General features: G+C 33.8%; 2 protein-coding genes across 5 annotated transcripts in view; both read left to right on the forward strand.

The window, feature by feature from the left end:
* LOC118271114 (UHRF1-binding protein 1-like) overlaps positions 1-3,778 on the forward strand; it is a 46,890-nt gene extending 43,112 nt beyond the window's left edge. For all 4 annotated transcript variants that reach the window (XM_050695724.1, XM_050695726.1, XM_050695727.1 and 1 more), the window contains one exon: positions 57-3,778. In XM_050695724.1, coding sequence (XP_050551681.1) covers positions 57-92 — 36 coding nt within the window. In that variant the 3' untranslated portion in view covers positions 93-3,778. The remainder of the gene's footprint in view (positions 1-56) is intronic.
* A 944-nt stretch (positions 3,779-4,722) lies between these two features.
* Positions 4,723-27,043, forward strand: part of LOC118270919 (protein kinase C and casein kinase substrate in neurons protein 1) — a 134,534-nt gene continuing 112,213 nt past the window's right edge. Inside the window, exons 1-2 of the mRNA XM_050696061.1 lie at positions 4,723-5,005; positions 23,738-23,829. The gene's annotated coding sequence lies outside the window, so the exon portion shown is untranslated. The remainder of the gene's footprint in view (positions 5,006-23,737; positions 23,830-27,043) is intronic.

Raw genomic sequence — 27,043 nt, forward strand, 5'->3', positions numbered from 1 at the left:
GGTCGGGTACAGGATAAATTAAATGAGGCTACATAAAATATCTCTAAAATTTCCAGGAGCAGATATCGGGAGGATGTCGCGGCAAAAGATAGCGGTCGCGAGGCGGTCCCCCGCAGGGCTGCCTCGACTGTACAGCGTGCTGCGGCGACCAGCAGACGTAGACTGTGTACGTACCAACCCTGGTACCACGCCAAACGGTACATTAGTACTTTGTATAGGATAACGGACGGAAAATGTACGCTTAATGTATTGTAAGCAGCATATTGATATGAGCAAACGATTTGTCATGTTTATAACTCAAGAACGGCTGTACTGATTTTAATAACATTTGATTTCAAAGTAACATATGGAAAATGTACGCTTATTGTATTTTACACAGCATTTGAGCAAAGATATATAAAGATAAAACAAAGTCGTTACATAGTAATTCAAGAACTAGCTGGACAGATTTTAATGAGATTGGTTTTGGTATCAAAAGAGCAGATGGAAAATGTACGCTTATGGTATTGTGAGCAGCATAATGGTACGCAAAGGAAAGATTCCTTCAAATAAATACATAAATATATAAAACAATATCTTGTTTGTTAAAGAGATCAAATTGCAGATTTTTTTAAAACATTTTGTTTAAATTATTTGATATTGTCTGATCTCGATTTAGCTCCAAAATATGGTTGAAGTACTTACATCAGCATTTATAGTGATATTTTTGTTAGGAATAACTAATTGAAAGTAACGGCTTAGTCACGTGAACTGTTTGAGAAAAGCTCTACTGGTTTCAAGTCACATCGGGACTCATAATCATGAGGAGTGTGCGCGACACGCGGCATGGCGACGTCGCGCATCCGATTCAGTTGTTAGCAATAGCTATTTTGCTATTATTTCATATATGTATCATATTGTGTCATTATTCTATAAAAGTAAAAGATGTAATAATTATTATGCAACAAAATTAACAATATAACACACCTATATTCCAAACAGCAAATGTTTTTAAAAATGTTTCGTAAATACAAGTTATTTAATTATATTTTTGTTTACAGTTATTGTCAACCAGAGTAACAGGAATCTTAACTAATAATCACGGTTTACTCACGTAAATTAATGGAGAAAAGCTGTACCAGTCTAGCTAGCAATACTAACAGGAATCTTATTTTTCATAGTCAGATAGCGTTGTCTAAAATTACAACATAAAAAAATAACACATCGAACGCCGTGGTGGTCACCGGTCACCGACGTTAGCGGAGGATTTGCCTTCAACAGTTTTCTATTGGCAATCAGACTTAAACGTGAACAAAATTTATTGGCTGCTATTTACTTTACTTGTAAAAACAACTATACTAATAGCTAAAGAATCTCTGTCTTTATAAAAATGTTAGCAAACTAACTGTTGTATTTTGGAAAACTAATATTAAATTAGCAACCTTACTGTATATAACCAAACGTGTGATACCCAAAATCATGTTATATATTATAATAAAGAAATGTATAACAATGTTATAAATCATAAATAAATTGGCCATATTAATATTATGTATAATTGTAGTTTGGTGTTAAAAAACAATATGTTTATAGAAACTTCCTAAACAGCCCCTGAAATCTCCCTTTTCAATAATTAAAGATGTTGAAAATGTTGAATCTTTATAATATATTTATTACTATTATAATAGACGTCTGAATATTACCTCAATGTGAAAACTAATAGGAGAATCGTATTTGTAATTTCTCAATAGAAATACCAATAGTTAAATTAAAGATCTATTCTATTACATCATAGGGCTTAGTATGAGTTTGTATTACGTTTAACGAGAGCGCGTTCAGCGCCCTGATTGGTTGGTTCATTCGCGCCGGCCAATCAGATCACCGAGCGCGGTTTCGTTTTGTTTTCGTTCAACGTAAAACAAACTCGTACTAAGGGTACTGAGATCCTAATAAAACTATTGTATAGTAAATAATAGATAGCTACTATTGAAATATTTCTCAATACATAGAAAGAAACTAATATTTCCCAATTCCATCCTGTCAGATACCCAATAGTTACTTTCCTGTCATACAAAACAGTTTTATTTAAAAATTAAACTTGATAATTTCATTTGTGACTCTTAGATAGTAATATATTAAAAATAAATATGGTTATGAGAGAGTAGATAAAGTATATTGAATTGGTCGGCTGCTGTTGTAAAGATATTTAAAAATAAACTACTTAACAAGCACTAAGAGGCTTTTGGTGTACATTATCGTATCGTAAACTATTTATAATGTAATTATTCAATATTATTTTGGTGCCAAAAGCGCAGACTGTATTTTAAATGTATGAAATATGATATTTATTCTTTGAACGCAAAAAAAACCGTTACGTCTTCCATGTTTCTTTTCTATCGATCGATGTACAAAAAGACGTTCCAAATTCAAATACTTACATATCCTTCTATCTAAAGTCCAAAGAGTAAAAATCATAGTTTTATACTTTGATTTTAAAGAGGTTGTAAATAAAAGTTTTTATATTTTTTTTAAATGAAGTGATGCTTTTTGTTCGTGTAATTTTAATGTATTGTACATAATTTTATCAGGTGACGTGATGTAGCTATTTTTTCGGATCTTTTTACTGTTTATTAATAAAAATATTTCATTATGAAAAATTCCATTTGTATAAGTTTTGTAAAATTAAGACGTGTTTAGTGGTATTTTTGATACAAACTTGAAAGGGATCAATTTCAACACAAGTCCTTCAGAAATTCTATGCTTATTAATTCTCTAAAGTATCGTGAAATACTTGTCTCAATGTTCTTGTATCCAATACAGCTAGAAACGTCTTAAAATTCTATGGTATGTAATAAAAAAAATGTATCAATATATTATGTATAAATCTTTGAAGAGTTCAGTGAGAATTTTTAGAAGTTAACTTTTGATAGTACATAGGTATTTACATCTCTATATATTTAGTCGAGTTAACATCTGTTGCTGTGCAATGTCTAATACAATCATATTGCGTTTGTGTCTTGTATGCTACTTGCTGTTAAATGGTGGTAATAATAATATTTAGTATTTTTATAGTGATAATAATTTGTCATCATCATCAGTCAGAAGACTCTTAGTCAAGTTAACCAATGTTTTTAATAGAGATACTTGCGTATACTGATTTGTATTTGTTATTAAGGCTTGGCCTAACGTTTTATAGATAAACTACATCTGTTATTAATCTCTTTCGTTCGTTTTTAATGTAATACTAAAATATTACCACCAATTACCAGGTTTTATATCACTTGTTAAAAAGCAATGTATTAACATTTGGTGTAGCTCTATATCATATACTTAACTCTTTTACTATGTGTTAGGATAAAAAGAACTTGTGCCTGTAATAATTAGGTACATATTAATATATCCGCTTTATGGTCGTTGCTGCCTTTTTATACTCTCATCTATTTAATCGATGTAACTAATAAGAAACTTGTCCTTTGTTTGTCTGTCTTGTATACGATAAAGTGACATTTAGTCGCTGATAAAATAGTATTAAAACTTAAAGTAAAAGGCGGGAACCGCCATCTTTTTTTATTCGTGGTTTGAAGTCACTAAATGTCATTTTGAATCGTTGTTTTTTTTAAATACTTTTTTTCTGTATAATGTTGATAGAAGGTACTCTGTCCAAGGTATGCTGTCCCTTCAATGAGATGATGTGTGAAGCTGTGAAGCAATCTGACTTTTAAAACATGTACCATAAAGTTGTTGCGATTTATTTAGTTACGAAGGAATTGTTAAAATTAAATTCAATATTCTATAATAAGTGTTACTTTATTTACTTCCTCTGTTTTTAATTACAGGAAACTTAAAATACACATAAGAGATTAACCAATAACTTACACGAAGATTAACTCGGGTAACTTAGTAGCTACATAACTAAGTCATGGGTTCGATTGCCTCATGGAATAAATCTTTTTGTTATTGTTGTTCCAAATCTGAACAATTTGTATATGCTATATTCATCAACGCTAGAGAGTAAGACTTCGATGGCTATATTATTTCTATTACGGATGCACACATAATGAGAAAATCCTGTGAAGAGGAAAATCTAGATTAAAAAAAAAATAAAAACGTAGTCCTTACTAGACTTTCATATAATATCATCTGTCTAAATACGTCCCTGTATTTGAAAAAAGGTAACGAGTTAGCAAATATTTTGTTTTTGTTATTGTAATAAAGAAAACATTTAAGCTGAAGTTATCTCATGTGGAATAAATAAGTTATGAATTCGTTCAAAATTACAAACAGCGAATTCCTAATTTCCTTCGATAGTTATAATTAAATAGACATTTCTATCTTAATTTTGTTCATAAGCAGTAACCAAACGTAAAATTTGATTAGTAAACTACAAAGTTACCATCTATAAAAATTTACCCTCATTGTGGAAAAATACAGCTTGCGTCATGTGTAGATACAATAATAGCGAATACAGAACAATATGAAATCATTAGAATACATATGTGCCATAATAAAACCCGATATTTTATTACAAAAATGTTAAGTTAATGGAGAACAATCGATTTGTCCAAGGTGGAATAGATAAATAATGGAGAATCAATAAGATTCATAACTTATTTCATTGTTATCTTCAATAATTTTAAATAAACAAAACGCGTCAAAAATACTAATGGGGTATTATAATATTTTATAATGGTTACACAAGCACACGTGAGTCAAGAAGTGGGAATAACGTGACTTTCAAACAGTGGCAACATTTTTAGTGATGGCCGATGTTTCAACTTGAACGGGATGCTAACGACCGTTGCCGAATTTTAGTGTTGAAATAAATCAAGTTTCTCATAATTCGGTGTTTTTATGTGAATATTATAATTTCTATTAACATTTAGTGTGATATTGTGTGTTTATTAGTGACTAAATTTCAAGTGTTGTTCGGTAAAGAATGTTTGTTGTGCCCTCGCTCTAACAGGATCACTGGATAATAAAATATTGGATTACGTTTTGCTGTTTATTTAATTGTTCTGGACAAGAGGTAAGTTACTGTCCTTCATGGTTGTATTACCTGTTTTGTCAAAATCTTATGTGTCGGTTTTTTTATGCCACGAAAGCTGAACGCGTGATATGCGACAGCCGAGCGCCCGGGCAAGATAACGGAAGATTATACTAGAGATTGCAAAGATTCTGATAAGATTCCTTTCCTTACATTAAGACGAAGCCCTGAGCATACACCATAAAACCAGTCTTACGCACCTAAAGCGACAAATACCTGTAAAAACAAGTTTGAATGTACCAAACACTGAATTGAACATGCTTCATGCTCTATTTCCCTCTGAAAACTTTGATATAAATTGAGAAATCGCAGTGAGAGGTATTTACGTACCCATTAGACATTTCTTGTTACACATTCTACTTAGTTCCGCACCACAAACTCGACGAAAAAGTACTATTTTCTTTGTAAATCTTAGGTTAGGAAACTATTTTTATTCATTGCATTTGTACCAAACTTTTCAACATTAATTAAGTCTATTTTATTTGCTATAAAGAGCCTAAACAGTAACAGTAATTCAGATATTTGTTAACTCCATTTTAAAACTGAAAGTTTTAAATCTTGAATAACTTTTTTTCAAATATAATGTAAACAATTTTTATTAACTGTCATTGACTCCTATCTGATGGCCAGTCACATAGGTACCTATTCTTTTCTTAATGTTCTTGACCTAATGTAATGTTTCCTTAGTAAGAATTTTCCCACAATAAAAAAAATGTTGAGTTGTAGTAATTGGATTTGTATTTTTATTTTATTATTCAGTTATGTGCACCTCTGCCTACCCCTTCGGGCATAAAAGGCGTGATGTTACGATATGTTAATCAATTAAAACTTAAGAAAAATCAAAATAATTTATAAATTCATATGTATTTGCATTGTAGCTATTATTGTAATTTATATTTAGTTTTGTTACCATCAAGGTAACTAATTAGTTTTATCAGATTATATATCACAGGAAAACCAATATCATATTAGAAATTGTATACTGCACTATTAATATGTGATAATGTTAAAAATAAATGAAAACACATCAATACTAACTGTAGATAGACTATTTATTGAATTTCTGTCCTTATTTATTTTGTGTTCTCTATGAAAACGATATATTTTACTGCTACAATATAGTTTTGATTTAAACATATCTAGTTATTGGAACTTGTTACCTATTTGCAACAATAAATATAATTTTTCATCTATCATGTAGTTCTACAATTACTTAGTAGCACTATGTAGTATTAGTAGATATTAGGTACCTACTTTAGGTAATAAATCAAAGAAGAAAAAGTCCATTTTGGTCTATTAATAATCTGGTAATCTTCTATCTTACATTGTACATCTTAACTTGTGTATAAATATCTCTTCAAATAAATAAAAGCAGTATAATATTTTTGCCATTTTTCTCGCTAAACAGTTAAATAAAATATCAGTAGTTATCATAAGCTAGAGTATATATTTCATGTGACATCACAGATAACATAAACATGTCATTACAAGGCCACTGCAGGATAATTGCCAATACTGTATCTGTTGTCTATTTTATGGGTTGTATGGCTATAATTACATGTGTATATGGCTATATTTAAACTGGGTATTTACTTAACTCAGAATATAATTGAGTTAGGTATGGTTTAGACCAGGTGTTTACTTATAAACTTGGAATATTTTAGCTTTGTTGGAGGTTATGGGAATGTGGTCTTAATGACTCCCATTGATTTAGTTTACAACAGAAAGAAATAACTTGGTATAATGCATTTTCTCATTCACCAAATTATTAAACAAGTAGGTATTATGTTTATAAGTCACTGTTTAGCATACCTGATTGAGTAACCAATCTCCGTTGTTTCCTCGTCTCATAAAAATAAAAACCTTTGGATAAACTGCTAGTTTATCTGGTACACATTAAAAGACATCTAAAAAAAACTTCAAAAGAGTTCTCAAGCAAACTTTCAAATCTGTCTGTTTTTAATATTGAATAAATAAAAATGTCAAACATATTGTAGCCATAAGCACAAAACCACTGGGGATTTACCACCCATCCTGCCTACATTTGCAATGATTGTAACATGATGTACAATGTAGTAAACAAGAACTAAATATATCCTTATCATTTTACTTGCTCTTTTCATTTACATTATACTGGTAGTTACTGTGATACTACTTTACTTACTGTAATTAGCTGCTTTTACTTAAATGGCAATAGTAAATCTATTCGCTTTATAAAATACAGTCCCTTACAGCGGGTTCCCCTATAAACTGTAACTACCTTATTTGATATGATTGCTGAGCAAGACCTTTTCAAACTTTATCAAACATCCAGTAATATCTACGTGTTAGCTTTTACTCTGCAAGTTGTAGATTTGATAACATTTCAAGCAAGCAATGTTCTTATAGTAAGTAGAAGCTTTCATTACAGCAGCAGTAATGAAAAAATTTGGGAACTATACCTAGACAAAAATTACGAGCAGTCAATTTACGTGTTCTAATACTTCTACTACAGTTTTCATGGTACTTAGTTCATTTCCTGAATGGATTGTTAAAGACATTAACACACTAGTTTAATTTTAGCAGATCGTATCAGTAGACCGACCAAGCAGTCACCTAGTTGGCAACACTCCATGTTTACCATCATATCACGAAAATAATGTTCTACGTAGGTACTTCTTTTCATAAACCTACTTAGACTTAAGACTGTAGACTTTATTAGTTTACGGTCTCTTTGGAAATTGTAAAAATAAAAAGAAAAAACATCGCAGCATCCTCTAGAATGGACGATTTTTATTATTTATTTTTACGATCGACTATCGTAAAATTTTGTTTAAAGATACATAGGCAGGAGACGATGAATACGTATTTCAGTTATTTTCGAAAATTATTTAGTTATGATTCATTTATTTTATGGCATGACGTAAAAAAATCTTATGATTCACAAAAATGCTATTGCATTCCATATTTCCTGATCGGCAGGCTCATTCTTTATGCCTGACGCAGAATTTTACTCAAGACCTCGTAGGTAACTAGGTACTTAATTATCAGTAGACCAACAAATACCTACCTTATACTGCATGACATCAACAATGTGTACCAAACCACAATAAAACTACATCTGTCCAATTAAAATCATAATTTTCAGACCAAAATTTTAATTTCGTTTGCACTGATTATTACGCGAACACGTTTTTTTGTTAGCAAAAAACAGAGCCAGTAGGTAGGGAGTATGTAAATATACCTACCTAGTTACATCGCTCTTCATACAAGCTATATCAAATAGTAATTAAATACGTACCATTCGGCTCGTACCATTGATAACGGTACACGAAATTGCCCGTCATTTGTTTTTTCTAATCACCTGTCTATGTTAATATCTACATTCTAATTTGTTTCTTACTTCTTTGCAATGAGATCTATGGTAAAATCCTATTAAACTTCGTATTTAAAGGCTGGTTTTGACGTAATTGTCATTTCTCTTTTAGGGGGAAAAACTGTCGGTACAGTACCGGTTTCCACAGAAAGGTAACACTTGCGAAAAAACCCCAACAGAAATGAATTTTCCCATGCGGAGGTTTCGGAGAACTAATATGAGAGACGCCTGATTCTTATGATTAACTACCTCTAATTAAGTGTTTTATACGACTGGCGAGGTGTCACACACACTACAAAGTTAAGTTCAAGATTAGAGTAGCCTGTAATAAATTAACCATCTCTATCCACGTAATCTACCAAGTACCTAGGCTCCTGAAGCAAGATTAGCGAGTAATCTCAGTTGTAACAAAAGCTTAGTTCTTAAAATCCCAGTAAAATCCCTTCAAAAGCCTCTGCGTCACTTCAGAGGCCTATAGATTAACGCTACAAAGTTCAATGTTTCCATTCTTATCTCTCAAATCTTAGAAAAAACAAATAAATGTCTGTACAGATTAAAGATTTGAATTTTAAGTAAAACATAATCTCGTTTTTACTTAATCGCAAAAAAGATTTGAACTGAAATTTCTCACAAAAACTCCTCGTTCTTGCGTCGAGCAAAAAATACAGCCGTTACATCCACCACGGCCTAATAAATATTGGATAATAGTTAAATCCAATGGCTATGGTATTTCTATTGGCGATCAAGTAAAAACAACTATGGATTTATGTCGAACAATAGTTATTCACGTGGAAATAACATTAAGTACCTAGTGTATTTACCTAAGACTGTGAATTCCTTAACACATTGAACGTCGTGGTGGTCACCGGTGACCGACGTTAGCGGAGGATTTGCTCTCAACAGTTTTCTATTGGCAGTCAAAGACTTTATCAAAGATGTCTAATAACTAACTACTTATAACACTTTTTCTAGATTGTGAGACACAAAATTCTTATTGGAAACCACGCTTACAAAACAAGAACAACATTAAACAATCAAGCCACCAATAATGAAGATATAACCAACTTACACCGCATCGCACATCGCCCAAATTCACGCAAACCTTCATATCGACCAAACTATCGCGAATCATCTAAGTTGGTAATCTAACTCGGCCCAGATTAAAGGCATCAATGGAATTCGGGATTGGGATAACGGCCGGACTGAACGGACGCAAGGCAAGGTCGTTGTGCCTGTCACCGACCGGTTCGCACTCACCAACGTTTACGTAGCCGATTTAGCTTGCTGAGTGAACAAAAATGTAATACTGTTTATAATTGGCTAGGTTCACAAGTTATAAAAAGCTTTAAGGTAGAGGAGAAACAAGTTTTCGATTGTTACGTGTTTTGGTTCAATCGTCTACGGTTTTACAATATACGATGATACGCAATCACAGAATACCGTGAAAAATGATAACTTTTAACGGTTATTTGTTGGACATGAATAGTTTTTTTTGTGTTCCGAGGTGTGAATAAGAAACTGATTGTAAAGAAAATTTACTGTAGCAGCTGACAAGGTTATCTTATTGATAAAATGTGGTGAAAATATAACTGGGTGTTACGAAAAGAAATAAATAAATGAGAGTGTCTGTCTGCCTTGTTATACTGACACAGATGATTAGAATGTAGCTGATATTTTCCTCAATCCATCCATAAGGGGTTTACCCCTTTATAGAATGTAGACCTGTTGAGCTGTTGATAATAGTTTAGTTTATTATTCGATTGCACATTACTGCTAAAAGCTCTCAGCAATTGTATTATGTAACTACCCTGTACCGGTTTATTACTTATTGACACACTATAAACATTGTTAAGAACCACTTCAAAGCTATGATAGAAATAAACTAACATCCAATCTTAAACTAAGACATTCTCTGCTATAATTTAAAACTACTTAACCATACACCTACATACTCATAATAGTAACTTTTTTAATGATTCGACGTGCCCGCATTTGTAATGGCAACACATAATTGCGTTCTCTAACATACCTACGCGTATGTCACCCAGGTAAAGTAACATTGCTTCGAAAACCTCCTTGAACTCGTAAAATCGTGGTGTAAAATGACAATATTACTTTTTGCTTAACACTACAAAGTATTCAATGCATATTGAGCAAGAGAAGCACGACAAGTTTTGCTTGTATTGCGATTTTATTAGGTACTTACTGCGGCTAAGTATCTAGTGAATGACTCACACAAGGACAAATGGGACATATTTGACATAGTTTTTACTGTATTACACTTATCTTCTAGTATTAAAATGCAATTATTTCTGTACACCTAGTTATAGCGTTTTAATCGAAGGAAACGGAGAAACAGACACGTTTACTGTAAACGTGTGTAAGTGACAGCAACTACCTAATAAATATAGAAAATTGTCACAATCTTTAATATTGTACTTTGTTACTTTGCATTTCCCATAGTTATCCGTAATCATCTTGAAAAGTTCAGGTATTTTTCATGGGGTACTTAAATATAAACCCATAGGGAAAATTTGGGTGACCTAATGGATTCTGCTTTAGTCGGAATGGCACTTGGGCACACCTATGGGACTGCTATTAGAGGTCAGTGCTCCAAAGAGCTGGGGACGTCCTTACATTTGATACGCGTGACGGCCTTGATTCACGAACGATGAACCTTCCTAAGTGAATAATATTGATCGCCAAAAACGTTTGCCAGTTCATTCCACCTCGCTTTACTTCCTACCATTGTGACATTTTGAAGAATGCTTTGTAGTCATGCATTGCCTGCTGCATGCACCACTGCTCAAGGATAGGTTTTAATAGCAAACATTAACTACGGTATGTGTAACTATAAGGAAACACATTAACTACTTGAAGACTTTAAAAGAAAATCTTTAGACGTGAAAATATTTAAACTAGTCAAAGACTGCAAGTTGGATTCTACAATTTCATGCGATGTTTCTGTTGATTAAAGTTAAATCTCACTATAAATTAAATTGGAAAATAGCTGCTCAAATAACTTTTCTGGCAAGACAAAAGAATGTCATCCGAACGAAAAGAGTGACCCAATTTCAATGCAATATTTTTAGAGCAACCTCTTTTTAAAATGCAAATTCTGTGCCAAAAGCATTTCACCAAAACATCTACCGGGTATTTTGGAATTCACCTTGGAACTTGAGATCATCTTTTTGGTTTATTAATACGAGCTGGACGTTCAAGCTCAAGGCATCGTAGTTAGCTTCATCAGAATCATTCATCATAAACCGGGGCATGTGTCAATGACTCGCGCGGACTCAGAATAGACTTCCTAATTACTTAGCTGTTTCAAATACGAATTAAACTGCTACACACTCAGACGGTTAAGTTGTGATAAAAAATTTCGCCACTGAGTCATTTTGCATCGCTAATTTAAAAACTGGTAGAGGTTGATTGCTTTCTGGGGATACCAGAAGCTTAATAAATTCCATTATGAGCAATTAGTTCCCTTTGATAAGATACTCGTTTTATTTTACTTGTGGTTTTTACCGAATTTGGAAAAAAATAACAGCAGTAATGTTCGGATCGTTACGAAATCCTTTACAGTCCTTACAACTTAACAGAACATTAAAAACTCGAATTATTATTTTCGTTTTTGCGCAAATTGTATTTTGTAAGTTGTTACTAAGTCTGGTTTTTGTAACTCGTCTGTGACGGAAATTTTGAGCGATCGTTCGTTCTATGGTCTCTATACATATAAGTAGCAGTTTGGCAGGCGTGCATTCTCATGATTATCAAAACCACACTCTGCAAACTAGGCCAGCTCATCTATTATATCGTGCATATCATCGCGCGGCTGTCAAACCTGCGCACGCCATCGCCGTATTAGGTAACATCATGCAAACACAATGACATCTTCCACTTGTATCGGTTACTGTTCCCATATGTAACACACAGACCTTGGTGAAATTGTTTAATTTCGAAACTGCAGTGATTCTCCGGCCGTCGAATAACTAATGATAGTGGAAGCACGCTCGACTGCCCGCCGTGTTGCAACCAGGCGCCCAGGTTATTTCCGGAAGCGCTTAGAAATTGGACCGTGTGCGGTTTGCTCGTCCGTCCGCCGGTTTCTGCAACAGACCTTGTGTTACGATATTCAGCGCTTGGTTCAGTTTCCTTTCCTGGATTAATTAAACACCGTTCCCTTTCCGAATATTTCGTTTCGGAAAACGCTATTAATTAAGCTGTCCGAGAACAATTTGTCCGATTTTGGTAATTGCTTCTTATCCTTCAATTATAAATTCAAATACAAACAGGATAGAAACTAAACTGGTCCTATTGAAACTATTAAAACTTTTGGGTTTGGTCTCTGTGCCCTTTAATCCACGATTTACATAGTAATAGATTTGAACTTAAGTTTTAATTAAGTAGATTAGTTTGTATACGATCTCAAGCCATAAGACTTCCATGATTATTTTTATGGTGGTATTCAAAACCACTGCCGCTTGGTTTATACGCGTGAAGTTGGCAAGATTGGAATAGCCCAATTTGTGGTGGAAGCCCACTTATTTTAATTTGGTCTCGATGTAAGCAAAGTTTTCTTTTGAACTTTTTATATTCTTCATGTTTTATTATCTTTTATTATTATGTAAGGCGGTTATTGCTTCCTCGCGTGTCTGGTGTCGGTATTATAAAATTGTAGGTGTGCAGATCTCAAACAAGTTAGTTGTTACGTCTTTATTTCTGTTCTCGTTACTGGGACAAGCCAATTTTCAGTCTACAATCCGCTTTTAGTAAAAGAACTATGAATAATAATTATTGTTTCCCAAACATTGTGCGAATGACAGGTATTTTAAATATTTTTACGCAGTTTATGTTCAGGAGGGAACGGTAATATTATAATCAGCTGATATGACTATGTAAACACTGGTAGCATATCTATGTTCATTCCATTCTATGACCGTTATCTATTGTAATATAAAAATAAATGAAGTAGTGCGTAGATAAAGATTTATCGATGCACTAACCTACTTACCTGTCTGTTACGTTATCGCGAACAATGCTAATTGCTGAATTGGAAAAAACGATTGCGAAACAGCAGAGCATTAATGCATGCGCATTTTGATGCTTGCACTGCAGAAATGCAGAACAAGTGTTGCAAATGTTAATTTAACGGTTGAGTTTATATATATTTTTTTATTTAATTCAGCATTATCAGTTTCAAGGATGCTTATCCACCAAAGATGTGCTATGCTACTTTGCTGTGCATGCGTTTGGCTTCCACTCAGCTAAGCTATGTTTTTATATGTAGAGAGATGCGTGTTATAGATGGCTTCCCTACTCTCGATACATCGCATACTCAAGCTGCGCATCTTTCTCGAACAGCGACATAGCTTAGTATCAGTGGAAACGGTCACATAGTTTTACAGCTTAGCTTCTTCGTAGCTACATAGCACAGCTCTCGTAGAAAAGCACCCAAAGGCCAAAGATTCATCTTGTGGAACGTACGTTGGTGTTTTTATTATATGAAAATTGTCCTTAGTTATAAGATAACTACCTTAGTCGCATCTATCCTATAAGTCTAACACAATAACCGTAATAGTTAAGTACACTTCCAATAATTAGAAGCAACCAATAACCATGATGCTATGCGCAAATTGATCTGGAATCCGGATCTTCGCCGGTATACAAGTAGTAATGATGAAATCTGAGATAACTAGTTAACTAATTACCGTGATTCATATGGCAAGGCCGTTATTACTGGACATCTACACTGTTGCCAGTATTATACAGTTTAAATTACTCCAGAGATACTTTCATACAGTCTGGTTTCTCCTCCGTTAAGTTAAATCTAAAAATGCAAGTCAGCATTCACAATTTCTGCAGCAGTTACCTCGGTACCGCGGCTTGCTTGAGTCTCATAGCCATTTACCGTGAAGCAGGAAGAAATACTTTACACCCATAACGGCTTGTCATCTTATTTATTTACAGTTCTTTTTTACCGTAGTTCTTAATGTCGTTTACCTCTTCCATAGTTTGTATCGCCAAGGCCTTCAATAATACCAAAACATCAATAAAATGTAAAACTTCTTCCTTTATTGATTATATTCATACCTGTTATTGGCATCTGTTTTAAGCTTCGATTGCGGACCTGGTCACATAAATTATCCGAACCAATTTTAAAGCTTATGGCTTTGGGAATAAAGATTATTATGGTGTGCTTGGTGAGTTGTAGGCTCTGAATGCGTGGGCCGACGGTATGTTAATGGTCTCGAGTCTTGAAACATGTTATTTTAGTTGCGTTTCGCTTTCCGTTACTGTTGCGTTGGTACAGGAAAGATTTACTATGGCAAATTGAATAAGATGAGTGTAAATTGAGTTATCTTTTTGGGCGTACATTTTTCGATTTGAATGGAGAAAGCACTTGTGAAAGGGAAACCTACTACACCTTCTCTTAACTACTCCTGGACATAAATTGTTTTTGGCTATTTGCTTTAAAGTGTTAGCAAATATGTTTTATGTAAATCTCCAAATATTTTTTGCTCGTAAATCTCGTATTGACACTGGTAGCCAGAACAAGTCTATTTTTTTTTCAACACAGTGAACGGTTTGAAAATCCCAATGAAGTTCAATGTCCTTCAAGTTACCTCATTAATATTAAATATTAATTAAATTCAATATTTATGCTTACGGATGTACAAACAAATGTTCAAATATTTATAGAACTTCAGCCAATATCATTTTACTCCATGGAACTCCTCAAATAACTGCCATTCGACTCTTGTTCGAAAGTTCAAAGAAAATATTGGTTCTCTAAGTCGGATGTTTTATGTTTTACTTCAAATAAATCTTTCGAACACAGATCTGAACGTGTTGGTATGCGCTTCAAAGGTATTTATACAAATAATGGACTTTGTAGGCTTGTTTCGAGACGTAAGCATTTTTGTAGAATTTGTACCAAAGAATTGCTCCATAGCGACTAATTTAGCCTACTGCCAACTCATTCATAATTGAAGAATGACTTCTATCGGCAGAAACATCACTATCAAAATGGCCTGTATGCTTTCTTTATAGGTAGGTACTCTATGGGAAATGTGTACTTAAGGAAAACACAAACGCTTAATGTAAGCTAATTTTCAGCTTATGGGTAATCTAATATGATAGTCTTAAGATATCCGCTTACCATGGAAAGTTAATAATTAGAAGTTTAAAACTTAATACGCTTAAAATTTAAACCGATAAGGGTCTTGATTGACCGTTTCATACAGGTGACTTACGTGACGTGACCATAGCTATGGAATTCTGACTTCCTAGAATTCCAAGTCACGTGGCAATATTCTGTTTGTGGACATCAAACAAAGGGTTGGCCAAGTTCTTCTCAAACTGCGTTACTTGTTATTTAGTTTATTTACTATTTTAACAGTACTTACAAGCTTAGAAATGTTTCCGGAGCTGCGGACTACCTAGCGGGTTTATTGGCCCGAAAAACAGGAATAGGAATAGGGTGGTTTTTCGTCATAAAATGTCTTGACTCTCTCTCGTCTCGCCCAAGGCGGGAGAAGTCATTGGCTGATTTTGACCCCTATAAAACTGCTTTTAAATAAAGCCTTACTGTTTCCTGTATAGTTACCTCCGTCAAAGTCAAATTGTGCGAGAGCTATAGCTATGAACCAACAGCTTTCAATTCTCAAGATAGCAGTAGTTAAAGTGTAAACAAAAAAATAAATGAAATTTACATCAAAGAACACTCGTAACGCCAAAAAAATCATCACAAGAGGAAAACAAAACAAGACATTCATTCCCTTTCATTGCTTTTGACGTAAATCACAAAGAATTTGATTTCAGGAATATAAAAAAAAAAAAACATGTTTACTTCGTTACCATTTTTACGCGTTGACGCGACACATTTTTGTTGAAAGATTTTTATTCATGAGCTCGTAACGGAATATTTATTTATTTTCAAAGGGAAATGTACTGATCCGTTCTACATATAATGAAGGTTGCCCTGGCATCTTTGGTTCGCTTCTAATCCAATTTCCCGAAGACTGATCAATAGTCTTATACGATATTAATTCCGTCCCTTTAACATATTTTTGCGTACGATATCCTCTTGTTAGTTCAAGGCAAATGTAATTTCAAAGAATCCTTTTTTGGAGACCGTTTTATGGCTCTTTTGACATCTGTTTTATCCCCAAAAGTTTGATCGCGTTCCTTTAAGCCCTTTGAAATATCTAAGAAACTATCGGATTTATTATATAAGTTTGATCGTCAAGATTTAAACAGTTAGGTATGATTGAAATAACTCTGTAGCAAGTTTTGGATGGATGATGAAAGCCAATAGAAAATCTAATTAAAATTGAGCGATCTGCTATCCTGGTGTCACGAACCATAGACTTATCGCCCTACACAACACATTCTCTATTTGATATGCAAATTGAAAACTGTCACATACTAACTTCATTAAGGGGTTAATTACCGTCAAAATGATACTAACTGCCGTACGCAGAGACATTTAATGTTTACTTAAACTATACTTTAGTAATGATTTTGTTCTGAAAACAATTGCTAAGGTCTAGGTTAAGTAAAGACGGTTACTCAATGAAATTACCTGATTATTATTTAGTTTTTTTTTTTTATAATGTATTGAGTACTGTAATTCGTTCTATTCAATTAAATAAATAAACTCAGCAACATAGTCTTACAAAATTGGCTTAATAGGTACATAACTACTTAAAAGTTTTGCAATTCCAATGTATTAGTGAGTTCAAACAAACTTTAGACTTGATAGGTAGCTAGTACAGAACAGACATCTTGAAAGTAAAATATTAGATCCTTTTCACGTGAATATCAATGCGATAGGAATAGTAGGGTACTTTGCGAATTGGAATGTATGCAGTAGATACAAGGACGGACTATGTATTACCATAGCAGGTTTCACAGATACGCCATTCAATTGATCTCCTTGCAGATTGCGTATTGAATTGAACTGATACTTAGTGTTTGTGTGTATCTAGATCTAGATTATCGACGTTACATAGGTCTGTCAATCAATGACGAATAGTATGGTTCATCCTAATAGGCTAGTTTCCTACTAGTCAAAGTTAATATTTTTTTAAACGTCAGTTTCACTTTTTCTATGAAGTTTGTATTTAATAATGCTTTATGGTATCGTAAAAATCTGAATTTTTACGTCAAATAACTAGCAGACTTACTAGCTGGCAAACAAAAATCGGAAATTAAGTAGATCATCAATTCTATGATAATTTTTGAATACTTTATTGTTAGTTGAAAAGTCGAAATACATTTATTTTTGACTGAAGAAACTACCTAATATACTGATGATAGATTTTGGAAAATTAGGGTTTGTAAATTAGTGGAAGTTTTCTGTCATATTTACTTTATACCTTGATTATCTTTGCAAATCGTATTCTGATGGTCAAAAAATATTTATTAAATTAGGTAGATACACGTAGTTAGTTACTACGATTTTTCTAATAAGCAGAGCCTCATTAAAGAATTAACTGTCAACATCACCATACGTAGGTAATTAGCATAATTAAAATTTGTTAGAACGTTCATAGTTAGTTATCAAACCGGTGTTTATTTTATAGCGGTCTTTAAAGTTAATGGCGTTTTATACGACATTTTTTTCAATAAAATTTTAGAAATTGTCGCTCTAACACGACATTGTACAATCAGCTAGCTGTTTATTTTAATTAGGCATGTTGCTTTACTTGTTTATTCGATTATTCACAACTCACTTTCTTTACTGAAATTAAACTCTAACGCTAAACAATAAGGACCCAAGTAGTGTGCCTTGAGGAACGCCTTAATTAAAACATCATAGAACAGTCAAATTCTATTCAAATAATCGAACAAATTGCGTCAATTTCAAAAGATAAGAAAAATATATTTCTATTTTGTCTCATTTTAGTTAATCCTTAAAACACTTCTTATTTAAAACCGCGTATTGGATGTCAAAGCTAAAATAAAGTCGATATTTACTTTGAATGAAAGTATCTTCTCTTGAAACTGCCAATTAAAGGTCAATAGTCAACAGATAATAGCATCCCGCTGTGATCAAAGGTAACTGCTAACTCTAATAACTCCGTTATATCGCAAGGTTATTTGACTTTGACTGTTACTGCTTCCGTATTTGGTATAAATTTAATTAACATCGAAGGTGATATTACGGTGAAAGAATTGTTTGGTTTTCTATCCTTGGCCTGGAAAGTATACTGACATGGAAATGTATCAATTATTGAATTCTAAAATGGATTTCTGATAGAAGGTCTTTCGTGAGGTTTTCTTGGTTATGTAATATTAATAACAATAGTTTAATTAACGCTTACCTTTAAGAGAATTTAGTATTTTTAATTGTTTTCCTTATTTGGCAATAAAAAGTATCTGTTTTAAAATTTAAAGCAAATAACATTGTAGTTATTGTCAATTTAGTTACTACGTTTATTTTTCAGCTTAAAAAACCGTTCAACAATATTTATGCAACAACTCTTAGATATAGAAGAAATTGAAGAGACTCATCATGAATAGTCTCCATATTTCACATTGCAATAACCTATTTTCCAGTCCAATAGCTTCAGACAGATCAATTACTCAATTTGCTAAACTATGCTTGTAAGATGATGATCGACATCGTCATCCGTTGAGCTAGTCTTGTCCACGATTCTCTATGCAAATTGTCGTTACCCGAAGTATTTCTGTTGAAATACCAATTGAGCTGACAAATTGTCACTCGTGGTAAGAATATTAGGAGCATTTGCACGACTGTGGTTGTCTTTTATTGTCACTGTATACTATGCTGAAGAGTTACTATTATGTGTTATCTTGTCAATGTTGGCTGTAAGAATATGATTCGATTGGAGATATAAGTTTAGTGTGAAAACGAAACATCTATCGCTGCCGTTAACTAAAAGAGGCAGATGTGGAGTTCACAAACAGCGCGTGTAGGTGACTAGATGTGTCAGCGCAGAGTAAACAAAATGGCAGGTGGCGCTTTGTGAGTTTTTGCTACCCCCGTAAGAAAATCTTCTTTATCGTTATCGCTGTTAAAACAATAAATTCAAAGTCGCGAAGTCTCAACGTTGCCAATAAAACTGTTTGTTTTTCAACACGATTTGGTCATCTATTCTTCCAATTAATCATTTTAATTTCTGGTTCTTCCTTAACAGTATTTATTTATTTGATGACTAAAACAGGTTTTTCCATCGGTTCATAAATTATCTCATTAGCATTGTTGTACAGCAAAGCTAGTTGTCCATCGATCGCTTTGGGACACGCAATCGCAACAGTTAGTCCCTATTTATCATATTCATGCTTTGATTTAGGTACGACACCATTATTTAACAAGCGGAAAAGTGGTCTTTATGTGGAGAATTCTTTATTAAAATTTATGGCATCTAAGCATGGCATTGTATTTTACTTTTTATCACTTTACTCGGAATTTATTTGAAAGGGCTTGATGGACGAGGCGGTGTGGGAACGTAATTTATTTATACATAGAGAGAGTTCAAGCCAGTTCTGTGGGCTAAGGGCGCTCGAAGTAAATGTAGTAACATAAATTTCGCTGTAATCTGGGAAGGTTTAGTCTAGAATCCCGTGCTTAAGATAACTTCAATTTTACTCGTTCCTGGTCTTGACGAGATTCAAGGAAAGTTTGGTGTTACGGAACTTTAGTTTTTAGCTAATCGTGTTATTTAAATGTCAGACTATATTTTATTAGTCTCTATACTTAAATCTAATATTAATGTTCGAACTAATAAACATTGGGAAGGCTGAAACTTGGGGAGTGCACGTTTATGGTCCTTTTTCGTAACCATTATTATCTATATTCATTAACGGTGTCATAATTCTCCCCAGCCTGCTTGATATCTTGATATGATTGAATATCAGAACCAGCACCATTTAACGTTTACCCTGACCGATACCCTCACGATTGTTTCACATACGCCCGCAACTTCTTGTCTAAACCCGTTCCCAAGTAATGCCATAGCAACCGGCACGGTCGCTTGCGCTAATACAATTTAGAGGATTGCGGTCGCCGCAGACTTAGTGGACTCTTGGCCTCGACGCAGCTTATCCATTTGCTAGCAAACAGGGTTTTATGTGACTACATGAAAATACATGTTCAACTTGTTATTTTGTTTGTTATTTTTGTCCTGTTTGTAATTTGCTTTTATAATAATTATTAATTTCTATCCATTTTTTGGATTTGCGATTTTTATTGATCTCTCAAGTTCTTTATAAATACTACTAATGTTCCAGTTATTATTGTATAAAATCTTTATTGGAAGTACACGTTGATACTATTACTATACGAAATTCTTAATGGATTTCATATTTGGTTAGTATCGAGAGAGTTACAATAAAATATCCAAGGCTACCGACTTGAGTAACTATAATATCTTCTCTTATTTACACATTTTCCAAATCGTGTTTATCGTAAGATACTTTCCATCTTACATTACTCCCTTGAGCCTATTACATGAGCCCTAAAAGTATCTCAGCCTTGAAAATGTAGCATCTGTAAATCCACCCCTAAATGTTAAAGGTATACCTGACTCACTAAAACATTTAGCTACCCATCTTATCCATTTATCAAACGAGCTCTGCGTAGGTATATACGTACCTACATACATAATATTATCATGAGCGAGAAATTCTCCAAACGATGAGCCTATTCCGTTTCCCCTGATCATTAAAAACCCCACCTGATCCCTACTAAAACAGCGTAACCGCTACAAGACGTTATTGCAAATTAGACTTTAAGGGTCTGGTTGTAAAGTAGATTTTTTAGAGGAGGTTTGTTAAGGTATGTTATGAATGGGTGTTGAGACGAGGGCTGGCCAAGGACAGCTATTGTCAAGATTTGCCCTGTTTGCGGGATGAGCTGTGAGACCCACTTCGTATGTATATATCGTGGATAGTATAAAGGTCACTTGGCTTGAATTAGTTTAAGTTTGAAGTGTGCAGCTGCAGTAGGCAGGTGGTTCAAATATGGCGTCTACAGCTTGACTTGTCAGTTTGTAGCGAGGGGTAAAGAATGGAAACTTGTTTCTTGCCCTTTAAATTAAAATTGAAGATCATGTAGTTACAAAAGCCTTTGTCAAATCTGTTCAACTCAAAAAGAGGAGTTTAATTTTTTCTTACAAATAAAACTGGTTGTAGGTAAATTAATATAAGATGGGGTGATGGTATCTGCAAAGCGGCTGGCAGTTGCTGAATGTGAAGAGCTGAATATTGAATTCAGTGGCGTACTATTGGAGAAGCATATGCCTATCAATGGAGAGAAACAAGCTGATGATGATAATGATGATAATACCAAAAGCATAGATATAGATATAGAGCTATTTATGTTTTGTAAAAAGAATATAGGAATGAATAGATCCATTGAAAACGCTATTCAATAAAATTGTAGGAACCCAGAACTAACTATTACCCAGTATTAATTACTACCTACTTAAAATATTACTTACAGAAACGTAGCACTCTATCATTACTGTCTTAAATGCTTTAAATTGTCCCTGTGTAATGGGCGCGCCCTAATTTACTTAAGTAAATGCTTAATAGGCTCTCTCCATTTGTCTAGTGTCGTTTTAGTCGTCGAAAACTATTGTTTTAAGGACTGGTTGAAGGATAAACTTGTCTGTGTTAAATAAGAGTAAAGAAGTTGAAAGGACATCAAATATCATGTATAACAAGTAACCACCTATAATAGAGGCAGTTGTGAAAAAATAGGTTGTTAATGTAATATTGTATGGTCATCAAGACTAAGAGTGTGTACCAAATATCAGATCGATCTGTCGTCAGGAGGAGGTATAATTTAAATACAAAACACCCAAACAGACTAACAGAGCAAGCTTTAATAATACCTGATAATATATCCACTGTTTATAAATATATGGGACTAGTGATACGATATGTTATGAAACATATGTTGTCACTGTTGTCAAAGCAACTCATTCAAGGATTTCATTTATTTGTAAACATTGTCTTACGTTTTCTTACCACCAATAGTTACTTAATTTTCCAAAAACATCAACTCCTCTTATTCAAATAGTTACTCATCTTTCTGATATGTGGATAAGCACACGTAGATGTTGCCAATTTATCCTGTGTGTCCTAAATATAGTTATGTTACCAGGTAAAATTAATTTAGCCTTATTCAGTATGTACCTGAATAAATACAATTGCGATTGGACATACCTACTACTAATAAATTGTAATAAAATACTCATTAGGAGTATAAATTATATTAACCGTGAAACAGCATTTTAAACCCAGTTTAAACAGACAATCCTGGGGACTTCGCTTATCCTCCGTACAAAAGTTATGTAGGCCACTAGGACTTTGGGATTATTATGTTCCACCCCGTTTTTCATTCCCCCCCTAAAGACAAAAGAACCCTTGTTCGTGTTCACAATGTTCAAGCATCTGAGGTCTATTTTTTGTTGAATAGAAACGTGGAAATTAACCTTGGGAACTTTCCAGAAATGGGAATTTTGCGCTCAGAGTTTCGTAGTTTTTACACTTTGTAGACGGTAAATAGTTACTTTTTCATAAGCAAGGAGTATATGCTGGTGTATGTATATTAGATCGTAGTGAAGTAATCATGTCTTATTGCACATTCAAAATTATGCTAATAATTTAGTGTTTATTTAATTAGATAATTGCTTATTAAAACCTCTTATCCTCGAGGTTCGGGAAGGAAACATCCAATACATAGGATACATAGTTTTATTGATAGGCCATAACTTAATTGTTTTTTAAACTGATGTGGAAATAGATCCTTCATTATAATAGGAAGGATACGAAAAAAGAATGACGGTAAAACGCAAACTACCTCCGCCGGCGGGCCCGCTCGATTCTGTCAGTTGCGATAATTCATAGCTAGCGAACGGACGTGTGTGTGAAATATGGAATTATAATATTTTTTTAAGAATAAAATATAAAAATTTGATTTGTATTCCGGAACACCTTTCGTCAGTTTGTTGCATAAACAAAGTATGTATTGTTGTAAAAATTGGTAATGCTTGTTAAGTTTCTAATTTGTTTAAGTGACGAGAAAGGATGCTATCCAGAATCTGCCATCACTCTTTGGTACATACGTAATATAGACATTGAACTTACTGCACGGTGCGCTGGGCAACTGGCTGCCGTACAACGTGGAGCGGGTTCGATTCCCGAACGAAGCAACTTTTTGTGTGATCCACAAACTGTTGTTTCGGGTCTGGGTGTCATGTGTATGTGAACTTGTATGTTTGTAAACGCACCCACGACACGGGAGAAAATCCTAGTGTAACGTTAAAACTTGATAGAAATTAACCCTAAAAAGTAACCACGTCTCTTTCCTTTGTTCACAGAGCTAGTGCAAAAAGTGAAGTGCATCGATGAGACTTCACTAAGGTCTTTGAAGAAAAAAATAGCGTCACCACGCTGCTCGGTTTATTGACATGTAAGTTTCCTTATTTCATAAATCTCGTACAGATCACGATCTTATAAAGAGAACCAATTATGTCAGTCGTGTAGGCTGTGCCTCCATTATGCATGAGATCGGATTCAATGTCGTGACCTTGAACTTGACATTATAGACATCTGTGTTAGTCCTTATTGCTTTGTGTCTATTTGTAGCTTTCTATTAGTGGAATTCTGTATTTATGCGGATATAGCACTCGACCGATATTACGAGAAAGGTATATTTTTTATATCTTTGCCTAAAATTTTATGCTAAACTGTATTCAGTGGTTTAACGATTTATGTAGCTCTTAAAACTTCAATGTGGAAGCTCACCAGTTTTCTGTTATTAGCTAAGGTTATGTTAGGTTAGTTTAGGCTTTGGGCGTTATAGTTAAGGCTTTATGGTTACTGTTCTGTAATATTTTAGTATGATTTTACTTTAAACAAATATTAGAGTGATACGACATGTCACGCGTACAGGTTTCTTCTTTTCCATTTGCAGATCATAGATAGCTATAGCTATCTTCCTTGTTATAACAAGGAAATGAAGATCATTAATGGAATTAAAATATTAATCTTGAACTTAAAGGTGATGGGTCTAAAGGTCTAACTTGAACAAGCATCAAAGGTATAATTATAAGCACAACTACATAACTGACGCCATGTAATTGACCTGTAACCTTTTTTGTTGTAGCAAAAAATATTATTATTATCTATCTACACACAGAAGGAACCAAATTACTTTTCAAGAATAGTTATTACTTATTACACAACAAGAAAAATAAAACGTAATTGGCGATTTAACGGTAATCCAAACAAGGTCGCACTATACTTAGAAACAGTGACGAATCCGTCGTCTGTGGCCATAATTTAACCCGTCGCCGGCCAATTGTAGGCACCCCCAATCATGCAATGTACGGTCGTTGCCCCGGACTTGTTCATGTATCCGACTAAACTGTTAACCAGGATCGTTTTGTCCGTCCGTTGCGGGTGAATGGAGATGCATTCGGATGGAATATTTACAAACATTTTTAACAATAAGCGATTATTTAGCTTAATGTATCTTTGTGAGTAGTTATTTATGATGTTTCTTTGATAGCACTGTTAAAGTTTTGATCCAGTCGTCTTTATAAAATATCTGCCGCACCCTAGCAGTTAAACTCACAATAAATGTTCGTCTCACGAATCTTCTTCTCAGCCGACCTTAGACTCCTTATAAAAATAAAATAAAGTCTACCAAATCTTCTTTTATGACACTACAAAAGCTTTGTATAATCTTCAAAAAGACATTTCAACTAGACGTCGTAATTTATCACAATGTGGATACCAATTTAGATAAACTGAAGGCGCCAACTTATCTAAATATGGTGATTCATAATTTGGACAGATTATGAGGCGCTTGGAGGATCTCCAAAAGAATTCAAAGCTGTACCGTTGTTCGCCTTATATTTATGTCGCTTTTGCAAAAAAAGGCTCACAAGCTTTAACCGCGTCTCGTGAGAAAATGTGACCGAAACATTCTGGTAACGACGGAATCTTATTTTAGCAAAAAGTTATTTTTTTGGGCTGGGTTTTACCTATATTTTGTAATATCTAATAACATATCTAGTTTGACTGGATGTACAAAAAATCTGTCATAACATTGAATCAGAAACTTAATTAGACACCAAGAAACAAGATGCCAAAGCATACAATGATCGAACAAGCCCATACTTAAAAGAAATATGCGTGATCAAGTCATCAAAGCATGTGATCATCACGACAAGTATCACGCACGCATCCCATAATAGTGGGTAATACACCTTATGTTTATATGGTAGTTGTATCTATTAGTATGCAGGGATCATACAGGCGGGATCGTGGAGCGATTCTTGCACGAACCACGGTCGTGCGTGGCAATCGTCGCGATACAGGGTTAATAAGTACGTTTCTAGTATTGTGATTATTTATGGCTGTTATGGAAATTATTGCTTACGAATTTGTATGTTTGTTGTCTTCTATTTTACCATATGGTTCTCGGTAATTCTTTGTTTGGTTAGGTTTTAACTTGTAACTAAAATAGTTGCTTAATCTGCATCTAAGTCAAATGCTTTTTCTTTTTCAATTAAAACATTGGGGCATTTTTGAAAGCCAATTAGACTGGCTGTCGAACGGTCAATTAATGAATCTTGATCGCTTCAAAGTATAAATTCCTAGGAAAAAAACGATCAAGAAACGGTATGGTCTTTACTCTTTTTCAATCAGTTTCACAAATCTTGAGTTACGACGTTGCAACAATGTTGTTGAGTTATGAGGTGAGAATATTGTAAAATGTTTGACCAGAAAATAAAATAAATTCTTAGTAATAAATCGTATAGGGTCTAAAGACTATGTTTCTACGTAGAACACACGATACTTATGAATTATGCAGATTCAAAACATTGTTTACCGTTTTAGTATACAGGCAACTTCCTTGTTTACAAAACTGCTCAAATACCGGGGTTAACGTGGCGCTTAATTTTAGGTAACAGTTTGGTGTTAAAATGTGTAAACAATTTTATATTAAAATGTTTAGTTATTGTTCAATCACGTGTGATTGTCCTGTTGGCATTCCTCTTAACTGTAATTAACACATTTTCACTGTTTATTAAGTAATATTGATCTTGATCATAGTTTAAAAAATCCTAACTAAGAAAAATGTATTTTGTCCAAGTTTAAATAACCGAACTAGTTAACCTAAAATATTTAGGCTTTCTTTAGCATACTTACTACTACTGTTCTCAAATTCTTGTACCAATAATGCCATCAATAGAGTCAAATAGTTCAACTCGCTACAAGTTAACCATCCCACTAACAGTATGATTCAACATTCCAATGAGCTAATAAGTCACCCAATCGTCTCCAGCCATCATTAAAATGAGTATCAGACGAGACAGACGCTTAGGAATTGCGTAATTTTCTTGTTTAATTGTCGCTGCGCGCGTGTTTATTAACGCGGCCATATTGGCGCGCTGTTACGCATGCGTACTCGTTACGTGAACGCGCGCGCGACTCACGCGCAACTAAGTGTTATTGTCATGATATAAGAAATTGGAGAAGGTTTGTGTGAATGTGACGTTTTAGTTGTTTGAATGACTTTATTGTTATGTTTCTTTTGATGTATGATTATTGTCTCTGTGTTTATGCTGTAATATCTTCTCAACAGTTTTCTTTTAAGGGCTATTTGTAGAAAG

Source organism: Spodoptera frugiperda, chromosome 9 (assembly GCF_023101765.2).
Source record: "Spodoptera frugiperda isolate SF20-4 chromosome 9, AGI-APGP_CSIRO_Sfru_2.0, whole genome shotgun sequence".
Classification (NCBI taxonomy): domain Eukaryota; kingdom Metazoa; phylum Arthropoda; class Insecta; order Lepidoptera; family Noctuidae; genus Spodoptera; species Spodoptera frugiperda.